The following is a 12,139-nucleotide window of genomic DNA, read 5'->3' as shown; positions in this document are numbered from 1 at the left end:
AAAAATAGTAGTTATTCAAGCTATGTTACACAAACCACATGGCTCTAGATTACTTTAACTAGTAAATGAGTATGAATCCTTATTGGAAAGAATGCTGCACACATTTTCTAGATAAGTTAGAGTATAACCATGACCTATAAGAAAAGAGACTACCTAATCACAACAGAATACATTCTAATGTTTGAGTGTCCAGGTAATGATATGCCAGGAAATGGGAAAGGAAGATTGTATAAGGTACATAGATAATTCTAAGGCTTATAGTCATGTTACATGCAAGTGGTACTAATAAAATGTGACTTCTTTGTACTATTAAGTACTCCCAAATCTTGCTACATCAAGGTGGTATAAGAATTTTTAAGTCTATTTAGAAATGCAATTTAGGATTTATGACAAAGGCAGGAATGCAACACAGTGGAGGAAAGGTGACTTTTTTCAATAAATTGTGCTAGATGGATATAATATCCATGCAAGCAAAAAATAGCTGAACTTCTTCCTCACAACAAATACACATAGATTGCTATCTAAACCTAAAATGTGAAACAATAAAGCTTTCAGGAGAAAACACAGAAGAGTGTCTCTGTGACCTTGGAGTTAACAGTTTCCTAAACAGGGCATGGAAAGCATTAACCATGAAATTTTAAAAGTGGAAAATTAGACAGTGCTAAAGTTCCTACTTGATGTCAGAAATAACAAGAGAATGAAAAATCAACCAATAGGGGAGGATGCTATTCATTATAAATATCTCTGACAAAAGATTTATATTCATAATATATATATTTTTTAAACTCTTTAATATTGAGAAAAATATACACAACCCAATAGAAAAATGAAAAAAAAAAGACTTGAACAACCACTTCACAGAAAAAATGTATGACTAATAAGCATGTAAAAAAGGTGCTCAACTTCATTAGATAAATGCAAAATAAAAAACAATATAATACTACCACCCTCCCACCACCCCCCACCCAACCACCCCTCCACTCCACTCCAGCCCCCCACCCCACTATGCCATGGCTAAAATGAAAAAGATGGGGAAATACCAAACATTGATGAAAATGTACAGCAACCATATCGAAAGGCTTGGCAGTATTTATACAAAAGTTGAACATCACAGTCTGTTCTGACCCAATAATTATAGTCCTAGGTAAATGTGCAGGTGTCAACAAAAAACATGCTCCGAAACATTTTGTTACACTATTCATACCATTCCCAAATTAAAAATAATACAAATGGCCAGCAACAGTCCAATGGGTGAATGAACTGTGATATTTTGGAGCAATGGAAGATAAAACAAGAAAAAGTATAAGGAACTCCCAACTATACACAACTAGGTATCTGAAACAAGTATTGAGTGGGGAAAAAAGTGAGTGAACGTCGCTCACTCGTGTCCGACTCTTTGAGAGTCCATGGGCTATACAGTCCATGGAATTCTCTAGGCCAGAACACTGAAGCAGGTAGCCTTTCCCTTCTCCAGGGAGCTTCCCAACCCAGGGACCGAACTGAGGTCTCCCGCATTGCAGACGGATTACCAGTTGAGCCACAAGGGAAGCTCGTAGGGGTGGGGGTGGGGGTGGGGGTGGGGGGAAGATACAAAAACAGTGTTTGCACTGTGAGTTCATGTATATAAAGACTGTTAGTAATCTAGGTCATAGTTACACTTGGGACATGGGACAGGGAGAACTGGAAAGGGGTGGTGTCAAGGTGTCCTGGGGTGCTTGCAATTGCAAAATGTTCTAGTTCTTGCTCTAAACTCTGGTTACATGGGCTTATCCAGTTTGTGAACATTTATACAGATATATCCAAATTTAAAAGTTACAGCTGGAACAAATAAGAGAATAATGTCAGCAACAGATCAAACATTAAACATTGTATTAAAATCATTGAGGTCATAAGGAACTCTACTGCTCCACCCCCTAAGCCACGCGTGCGCACATGCATAGTGAAGTGAAAAACCTCATTGGCTGGGACTAGGTGCGCACTTCCGGAAGCACTTAGCACCGCCCCTTCCGTCTGCTGGGCATCCCGCCTTCCCGCCAACCAGTCTCCGCACTCGCCAGCCCGGCAGCTTCCGCCCCGTGGACTCAAACTCCATCAAGGCAAACAGGGCTTGGCGGCTGTAGCCTTTCTCACAGCCTCCTCCGTCAGAACTGGCTCGCTGCTTGCCGCCATCATGAACATCCGCAATGCTCGGCCAGACGACCTGATGAACATGCAACATTGCAACCTCCTTTGCCTCCCCGAGAACTACCAGATGAAATACTATTTCTACCATGGCCTTTCTTGGCCCCAGCTCTCTTACATCGCTGAGGACGAGGACGGGAAGATTGTGGGCTACGTCCTGGCCAAAATGGAGGAAGACCCAGATGATGTCCCTCACGGACACATAACCTCACTGGCTGTGAAGCGTTCCCACCGGCGCCTGGGCCTAGCCCAGAAGCTTATGGACCAGGCCTCCAGGGCCATGATTGAGAACTTTAGCGCCAAGTACGTGTCCCTGCATGTCAGGAAGAGTAACCGGGCAGCCTTGCACCTCTATTCTAACACTCTTAACTTTCAGATTAGTGAGGTGGAACCCAGATACTATGCAGATGGAGAAGATGCTTATGCTATGAAGCGGGATTTGTCGCAGATGGCAGATGAGCTGAGGAGGCAGTTACAGCTGAAGAAGGGCGGGTATGTGGTGCTGGGCTCCAGGGAGAACCAAGAGACCCAGGGTAGCACACTTCCTGGTTCTAAAATGGCCTGTCAAGAGAAGAACCCGGCCACTGATGGTAGCGGGAGTGACAGCAAGGAACCCAGTGAATCCATGGAAAGCCCCGATGCCCAGGACAGTTCAGAAGACTCCAACTCCACCTCCTAGAGCCTGCTTAAGGTAAGTGTTCTCACTTCCTCGACCCAGTTCCTATCTCCCCTGAATTCCTGCACCATACTTGGGTCGCCGGAGTCCATCCCATTCTAGCCCCAATGGATTTCACTGTGAAAACACCCTGCTGACCTTGGATAGGAGTGTAGAGTGGGTTGGGGGAAACTCATTGCTCATCATAGGAAGTTAATAGGATTCCATGCTGAAAGTAGATTAAATTCAGTAAAATAAACAACATCCTGTCTTCGATATCAATTGTATTTCAGAATATCCACATAGTTTATGAAATAAATTTCTTCTTTATAGAATGACAGCTAATAAAAGCAGAAAGAATGCTAGAATTATAAAGTTGCCATTTTGAAACTCTTGAAACAATAGATCAGGCAGTTGTCATCAATGAATGATGCCATTAGGTGAAAGTTGGGACTGTTTGCAATGATGGATCAAGCTAGCAACACTTGAAGTCACTGGTCAAGTGTACCATCACTATGTGCTGTGCTGTGGTTAGTTGCTCAGTGGTGTTTGACTCTTTGCAACCTCATGGACTGTCCACCAGGTTCCTCTGTCCATGTGGATTCTCCAGGCGAGAATACTGGAGTGGGTTGCCATGCCCTCCTTCAGAGGATCTTCTCAACCGAGGGTTGAGCATCACTATAAGGGAGACAAATATTATGTGCCTCCTAATCCAATAGGAAGTGCACAGTGACAGCTATGAAATATTCTTGCCCAAAGAAAATATTGTGTGTCTGTATAAAATGTATCTTGAATCCAAAGAAGACCCTGGATCTAACATTTTTTTAAGGAAAAAAAAAAAACATAGGGACATGTTAAATTTCAATCAGCCAAATCCAGAATGAGAAAATTTCTACAGAACAAATGATCTGGTTTCTCCAACAAATGAATGTCATTTTTAAAAAGAGAGGAGGAATTTATCTGTTAAAACAAGTTGTAGAGATATACTAACCATATACAACTGTTATGGAGATTGTTTGGTTTAAACAAACTAAATATAAGACATTTTGACACAACTAGGCAGAACTTGAACACAGATTGTATCCTATTAAGGAATTGTTAATAATTTGGTTAAGTGAGCTAAATGATATTGTAGTATTGTTTTAAAAAGCCCTCATCTGTTAAAGATACCAGTTCAGATCAGTCGCTTAGTCGTGTCCGACTCTTTGCTACCTCGTGGACTGCAGCATGCCAGGCTTCCCTGTCCATCACCAACTCCCGGAGCTTGCTCAAACTCACATCCATTGAGTCGGTGATGCCATCCAACCACTTCATCCTCTGTCATCCCCTTCTCCTGCCTTCAATCTTTCCCAGCATCAGGGTCTTTTCTAAGGATATATATTGAAGTAATTAGAGTTGAAATAATATGAGGCCTTGGATTTACTTCAAAATACTCCAGCAAAATCACACACACACACACACACACACACACAAAAGAGGTCATGGAGGGGGAAATAGAAAAAATAAGAATGACGACATGTAATAATTGTTGAAGTTGGGTAATGGGTACTTGGGGGATGTATTATGCTGTTTTTTTCACTCTATAATGTGTGAAAATCAACATGAAAAGTCAAAGAACAAAACAATTACTGTTCTTCATACTACCCATTAATCAGTCACTGAAAAGTAGTTTTAAAAGACTATTTAATTTCCCTTAAAGAACGTTGTAACACCTTAACAATTTGAAGGGTCAATTTAGAAGCTTTAACTTCTAGTCACCTTACCCTTATATATGAAAAGGGCAGCAACTTTCACATAACAAAGTCCAGTTATGAGTGACACACTGCATATAATTAAATGCTATTGGATTCATTTACTCATTGGTAAAAATTTGTATATGCGTGGCATGAGACTTGGAGCTTGGTATACACCAGTGATTAGGACAGGCTGATGTTTACATTATATAGCATCTTATCTTTGTGGTTATCAGCTTCTCTTCAGTTGTTATAGTATACCTGAGTAAGATTTTAAGTAAGCAAAGATAATTGGAGATTGCTTAATATCTGATATGAGAAACAAAAATAACTGTCACTTTAGCAGGGGAAGAGAAAATAATAAATAATTGTAAGAAAATTATTGTGTGGCAGTTATAAATCTCAGTGTCCAAATTCAGGAATAACTGAAATGTTTCTTTATATTACTGTAATCGGACTTTATTTCTAAGATGAAAGAGGTGTTCCTTGTACTTAGCGTCAGTGTCCTTCCATGTTGGAGACAGCTCCGTTGGCTCCATCTAATCTTTGGTCCTTATGAGCCCCTTCTGGGTCCTTTCCAATCAGAGTCCTCTTCAGGTCTCAGGTGTTCTCTGCCATGTTTGGGCAATTTTGGTAGCAAGGGTATTAATGTGCGTAGGTTAGTTGTTCTAAAAATTAATCTCCAAATCTCAATAACTGAAAACAGTAACACACATTTTCTCACATCACGGTCCAGTATGAGTCAGCGATGTGGTAGGGATGTGGAGGGGAGAGGAAAAGAAAGGCCCTTCTCCATGAAGTCATTCAGGACTCTTATCTGCTCCTTAGCCCTGTTTAAGAATCTGGTGAAACCTAAGGACACCTCGAAAACTGCCTTTTAAAGGCTTGAAAATCTATGCGATTGCAAAGGAAACCAATTTTTATTAATACTGTTATCAAATTATTTTAAAATAAACTTACTTTGTTGTTCAGTCACTAAGTCGTGTCTGACTCCTTACCACCCCATGGACTGCAGCATGCCAGGCTTCCCTGTCCTTCACTGTCTCCCAGAGTTTGCTCAAATTCATGTCCATTGAGTCGGTGATGCAATCTAACAATCTCATCCTCTGCCATCCCCTTCTCCTTTGCCTTCCATCTTCCCCAGCATCAGGGTCTTGTGTTATTTATGTATTTAAAGGAAAATCGAGTGTAAATGCAATTTGGAGATACCTCCAGCAGCTGTAGTGTAATATGAAAACCTGTGATTTGTATTGGTGAGAAAGTCACAAGGTCTGTAACACACTACTGTGCCTTAGTGCCTGTATTCATAATTGAAGGAAATGCTAAATTTCAGTTGGAGGCTAGTGGAAATCCAGAATTTTTTGTTGTTGTTCCAAATCCAAGTTCATGGTTCTCCCAAATTCAGTTAATGGATCCCAGGCTAAAAACCCCTGATACAGTGCCATTTTCTAGAATCATATGTCCTCCACTTGTTCATATACATTCAACTTGCAGATAAGGGAAGATAATACACATGGAGGTTTATCTAGGTGTTAAAAGTCAGTCTCATTTTCCTAACTACCTGCAGGGGAGATTAGATAGTGTAGTGTAGTTGTATGCCTGGGAGGAAAAGGAATGAGTTCTGGTAACCACACAACATCGTTTCTGCAACAGTGGGAACCACCCCAGTGGTGCTCTAGACTTTGAGAAGTTCTGCTTCCATGCCCGGCTAGGAGCCTGGGGTCTCTCTGCTGCCCCCTCCCTCTCCATAACGTGGCACAGAAAATTCTGCCAGGCTGTCTGAGCTGTCTGCTTAGTCACACGACACACATGTCTTCTGCACAAACCTCGGCATGGGACACTGGGACCCTGCCACCTTGCTGCCTTTATGCCTCTTGTGCCTTCATGCCTGGAAGAATTGACCCCTCTACATGGAAATCCCCCGAATTGTCTAAAGCTGCATTTACCATCCCTCACCTTTGTCCCATTCAGCAGGGGTTTATTAGGACATACACTTAGCTGCCTGAATGGGAAAAGACTTCTGTGAGGAAAGAAAGAATAGAGACAAAAATTAAAAGGTTAATACAACAGAAGTATTATCCAGCCACAATTGTGGCATTCCCCCTGTGGAACTGGAGTTAGAATACCTACAGAAGAAAGTCCTTAAAGAGATAACCTTTCATTTTCCCTTATCTTATTTTGTGTCTGGGCAATGGAGACAGAGTTAGAAGATTTAGAAATGATGGTGAATAGGGCAGCTGGTGAAGGAGACCGGATGTCTTCCTCTACAAAATGGTAATAAAAGTCACTGAGAACACTGTGAGAACACTGTGTCAGAGGTACGATTATAGGGACTACTTGTGAATTGTCTCACTTAATCCTCCTAAAATCCCTCTAAAGTAGGTACCCAGGTAGTGCTAGTTGTAAAGAACCTGCCTGCGAATGCAGGAGACATAAGAGACGCAGGTTCGATCCCTGGGTTGGGCACATCCCCTGGAGGAGGAAATGGCAACCCACTCCAGCATTCTTGCCTGGAGAATCCATCCCACAGACAGCGAGGCCTGGCAGGCTAAAATCCATAGAGTCACACAGAGTCAGACATGACTGAAGTGACTTGGCACACACACACACACATGCAAAATGCATTGCTCCATTTTACAGATGAGAAGTGCCTGTCATTCAGACAGTAAGTGGAAAACAGGGATGCAAACTCAGATGCTGGGACTCCACCAGGGTGAAGATTAAGTGGACAATGCCTGAAAATTGCTTAGCACAATGCTTCACACACAGTTACTTATTCTATAAATTTTCGCTTTCAAACTGCAGTGATAGTAACCATCCAGCCTCTTTTTCTTCTCCACAGTAATCAAGTGATAGAATGTTGTGTATGAGCAGCAACAGTTTGCAGCCTTGGAAGGGAGATGCATCTTAATGATTAAAATAGCTTTCACTGACAAGCTGAATGTCAAAGCATTCAGCTGAATCAATGCTCGTCAACAGCAGAGTTTCTAAGGAGCCATAGCAATGAAGACAGGTCAGTTCAAAACATGCTAGTTAAGGCAGGAATGCCATCAAATTGATGCTCCTGACAAGAAATACGTGGATGATTAATAACAAAAAGGGAAAAAATGCAGAATCTTAGAATTTTCCATTGAGCTGGCAATATTGAGTTAACCAAGGTTACTTGAGTGACTCTCCCTTTCTGGTCTATTCTTTCTGTCGCTAAGCTGTCATCCTAACAAAAAGTTGTTAAATGTTCACATGAGCATTCACTGAAATAGACTGTTCTTAATTTTACCAGACAACTAATTATAACTGGAATGATATAATGAAATATGGAAGAAAGTTAGAGACTGACAGGTCTGGTAAATTCCTAGTATAACCTTACCCCAGATATGCCAGAAACCATAGATTTCAAATGCTGCTGCACTGTATAAAGATAAAGAGGGGAGGGGAAGTGGGAAGAGATAAAATATTGTTTTGAAATACTAATCAGATAGATACCATTTGTTGAATTATTTATAATCTCTAACAATGTCACTTTTCAGTCAGTGTGCCATGTATATATTTAGGATGACTGAAATACCAACTTTGTTAGAGGTAACTGACAAAAACAGAGGCTTTTCCTAAATGTTACACCCTTCATGCTAAGGAGCTCTATGGTGGAAGAGGTAAGGAAGAGACGATAACAACAGTTATTCTGTGAATGGCTCTGGTTCAAAGAGCTTTCCTGAAATATTCTGCAGTGCTGTTCTAAGACTGAAGTCCTCAGACTATCATAGGAATTTTTTTTAATTCCACGTCATAAAATTCTGTTTTGTTCTCGAAAAGTCATGTCAACAATTAACCTATTTCTCAGGCTGCCATTGCCTGTCTTTAAGTAATCCCAGTAGTGTAAGAATTTGAACTTAATAAGCTAATAAGTTAAGGACTAATAATATTCATATTTTATCTTAACGTCTTAATTGTATCAAGCAATATTTACTGAGAAAACTAAAAGAACTATAGAATTGGTTTTTATATAACTTCTTTTGCATGCCTCTTTTAACAGTGTTTGAAACAAATTAAAAAAGGTATTGATGATAGACTTTCTGGCCTATTCTCCCACATCTTCCATGACAGCAAATACACTTTTTTTCAAAAATAACATTTTGTATTATATGCCTCTGCCTGTCCTGCTTGATTCACTGTTGTTATTTTGGGAACTGACTTCTCTAATAAAATTGTGATTTTGTACAAAAATGCTTTTTAACTGGCCTGTGCCTAATAGCCTTTATCTTACAACTTCTGTGTGCATCTGATAGATGGGAAAACAATGCATCTTTACAACTTAAAGGTTGTGCTGTTGTTTTATTTGCAGCTACTCAGTAATGGGAAGCAATACTCCACTAGCTTTTCTTTAACTTATATATTCCATTCACATATCACACAAACCTTTCTACCTTATTAAGGATAGGGCCCATGTCCCAGTTCCTTGGACTCCAAAATTACTGCAGACAGTGACTGCACCATGAAATTAAAAGATGCTTGCTCCTTGGAAGAAAAGCTATGACAAACCTAGGCAGTGGATTAAAAAATAGTCAAAGCTATGGTTTTTCCAGTAGTCATGTACGGATGTGAGAATTGGACTGTAAAGAAGGCTGAGCGCCATAGAATTGATGCTTTAAAACTGTGGTGCTGAAAAAGGCTCTTGAGAGTCCCTTGGGCTGCATGGAGATCAAGCCAGTCAATCCTAAAGGAAATCAATCCTGAATATTCATTGGAAGGACTGATGCTGAAGCTCTAATACTTTGGCCACCTGATACAAAGAACCAACTCTTCAGGAAAGACCCTCATGATTGGAAAGATTGAAGGCAGAAGGAGAAGGGGATGAGATGGTTGGATGGCATCACTGACTCAATAGACTTGAGTTTGAGCAAATTCCAGGAGATAGTGAAGGACAGGGAAGCCTGGCATGCTGCAGTCCATGGGACTGCAAAGAGTCAGAAATTACTTAGCAACTGAACAACAACCACCATGTCCCATTTATCTTCATTTCCTTAACTCTTGACACATTATTCCTTCATTGTAAGTTCTCAGTATATAGTCATTGAAAGAAGGAGAGACCCGCCCAAATTACCAATGTAGAATTTAAAAATGAAAAGGAGAGAAAGTGTACTTAAGGCACTACTTTCTATTACCTATTGTAATTAGAATGCTTTTAAGTTATGAATAGAGAGACATAATGGGTATTTTGCTTTCATATCCAGGTCTCACAGAAAGAAAATATGACTTCTAGAATTGGACACATTGCATCTAGCTATCAAGAGCTAAAAAGGCTTTTCATTTCATTTGAATTGAGATAAATTTCCTTTTTCTCCCTCTCTCTTTTTTTTTTTTTTTTTTTGAGATAAGTTTCTTTTTGAGTGGAGTAGGATGGGGTAGAATTTGAAGATGGCAAGCAAAAGTGTCATAATTTCTTCAGGTTTAAAATAAGATCTTTGGGGTAGATCTCAGCCTTTCATTGTTCTCCCCACTCCCCTCTCTCCTGGCAGAAATGGCTTTTCGGTTCAGTTCAGTTGCTCAGTCATGTCTGACTCTTTGCGACCCCATGGACTGCAGCACACCAGGCCTAACTGTCCATCACCAACTCCCAGAGTTTACCCAAAACTCCTGTCCGTTGAGTCAGTGATGCCATCCAACCATCTCAACCTCTGTCATCCCCTTCTCCTCACTTAGATGTCAAGAAAAGTCCATGTGTCTTTACCACAGAGAGGGGAGAGAGCCTCAGATTCACGTGTGGCTCTTTGTGCTGTCATCTGAATTCTCACTGGCCCCCATGGAGATATAGCGAGTCTAAACTGGCTGTTAGTGCCTTGTTGATCTGCTGCCAGAATCTGTTACTGGTTAAACCCTGATTTTATTCTCTCGGAGTCTATAGCCCTCCTTTGCTCACTTGCTCTCTTTTCACTTCTCAACAGCATTGCAGGTCCTCGTGTCTCAACCACATCTGCTCTCTGAGTCCTGGCTTATCCCGTGAACTCTGTAGCATCTGCTCTGGGGTCATCTCAGGCCAACCCCAATGGCTTCTCACTCTCAACCATCCACACACCCCACCAGGATCATGACGGAATACGTGGACACAAGAGCCTGCTGTGCAAGTGCCAAGAAGTTTGAGGCCTGCCATCACCGAACCTTTCCTGGCCTGCTCACACCATGCCTGCCATTTTATTGTGTTTGTAGTAGTCCTTTGTTGGGTGTGGTTGTCTTGTAAGGTTGTCCCTTCCTAAAATACAGAACAGGAAACAGGGAAGACTCCCAAAGCTCCTAGGCTTTTAGTTTTTGCCATTGTTCCTCTGGGTTTTCATTCTTGAGGGGGTGGTCAGGACCATCAAGTCAGACCTCATGCCCCCTTCCTCTTCCTTTTTCACCCCTTCTCGTTGAAGTATTCTGTTTCCTCTTCCTTTTTCCAGGAACCTGTCCGCTCTCATGTCCTCTCCTTTCTTGAAGAGGTATTCTCCTCCTTCCCAGGGGGAAGAAGTGGTAAGGGCTTCTATTATGCAATCAGAACTTGGAGATTTTAAGAAAAGGACAACCAGTAATTAAATTGGAATATCTAATATGCATGTTAGTGTCTTTTTTTTTTTTTTTGGTTAGTGACATAACTTGCTGTTTATTGAGAACCTATAATGTTTAGGCACAGTTCTAGGGCCTTTATTACCAGTATATTTAATCCTCTCAGCAAGTGGGAGGTAAGTTTATTATTATCCCTATTTTATAGATGGGGAACCTGAAGTCAAGGAGGCGAAGTAAATTTCTAGGACCTGAACTCAAGTTATTTGAATTCAAAGCCAAAATTCCTTTCACTTTCCTCTTGCTCCTTTTTGCATTTTATTTACAAAAGTGTGAAAACAATAGCAAAAAAAGGGAGAATCGAGTTTTAAAATGCGTTAACACGTGACAACTATATGTCTTTTGTAAATATTTATATAACCCACTGTTATAATCCTGTTTACTGTTTTCCCCAGTAAAAATAAGTAAAGGTAAATCATTTTGACCACTTTTGATGAAGTGCAGCAGAGGTCACCAGATAAAATCCAGTTATCATTACTTAATGTTTTTCTATTCACTGAATGTGAATTACCATAGCGTGTAGTTTTGCTCATGTTTAAATTTTTATGAAAACTAGTGTGTATGGTTTAAAGTTAAAGCCCTGACATTAACCATCCGATGACAAGAGAGAAATCTGTTCTCTGTAGTCATAATTAGCCCTTCTAAGCTCTTCTTACAAATCTACTCTAAGAATGTACTCTTAAGAATGCCTGCCTAAAAAAAAAAAAAAAAAAGAATGCCTGCCTAATAGGAAATGATTGCCTGAGGCAGACATAAAAGTTTTTTCCTACATGAGGATTTGACAATACAAACCTCTCATCCATCTTTCCATCTGTACTGTTTTTCTTTTTAATTTTCTCTCCCAACTCTAAAACTATTTTATTCCTTCCTCTCAAGCATGTATTTATCTCTTTATTTTTAAATATTACAGCTTTCTAACATCTGTCTCTAGGGCAGCATAATCTTACTGGTGAAATATTCCATGTTTTCCTTGAGCCCT

At 40.4% G+C, this 12,139-nt stretch overlaps 1 protein-coding gene across 1 annotated transcript; it reads left to right on the top strand.

Moving 5' to 3' along the window:
- The first annotated feature begins 1,829 nt into the window (after positions 1-1,829).
- NAA11 (N-alpha-acetyltransferase 11, NatA catalytic subunit) lies at positions 1,830-11,178 on the top strand. The gene is made up of 2 exons (XM_061420580.1): positions 1,830-2,872; positions 10,509-11,178. Exon 1 carries the CDS (start codon positions 2,171-2,173, stop codon positions 2,858-2,860), a length of 690 nt encoding a protein of 229 aa, XP_061276564.1. The 5' UTR covers positions 1,830-2,170; the 3' UTR covers positions 2,861-2,872; positions 10,509-11,178.
- The last annotated feature ends 961 nt before the right edge of the window (positions 11,179-12,139 follow it).

This window comes from Bos javanicus, chromosome 6 (assembly GCF_032452875.1).
Source record: "Bos javanicus breed banteng chromosome 6, ARS-OSU_banteng_1.0, whole genome shotgun sequence".
Taxonomy (NCBI): domain Eukaryota; kingdom Metazoa; phylum Chordata; class Mammalia; order Artiodactyla; family Bovidae; genus Bos; species Bos javanicus.
This window is presented reverse-complemented; position numbering and strand designations above follow the sequence as displayed.

Coding starts and splice junctions, on each gene's coding strand:
- NAA11 (XM_061420580.1), top strand. CDS start 2,171: ATGAACATCCGCAATGCTCGGCCAGACGACCTGATGAACATGCAACAT.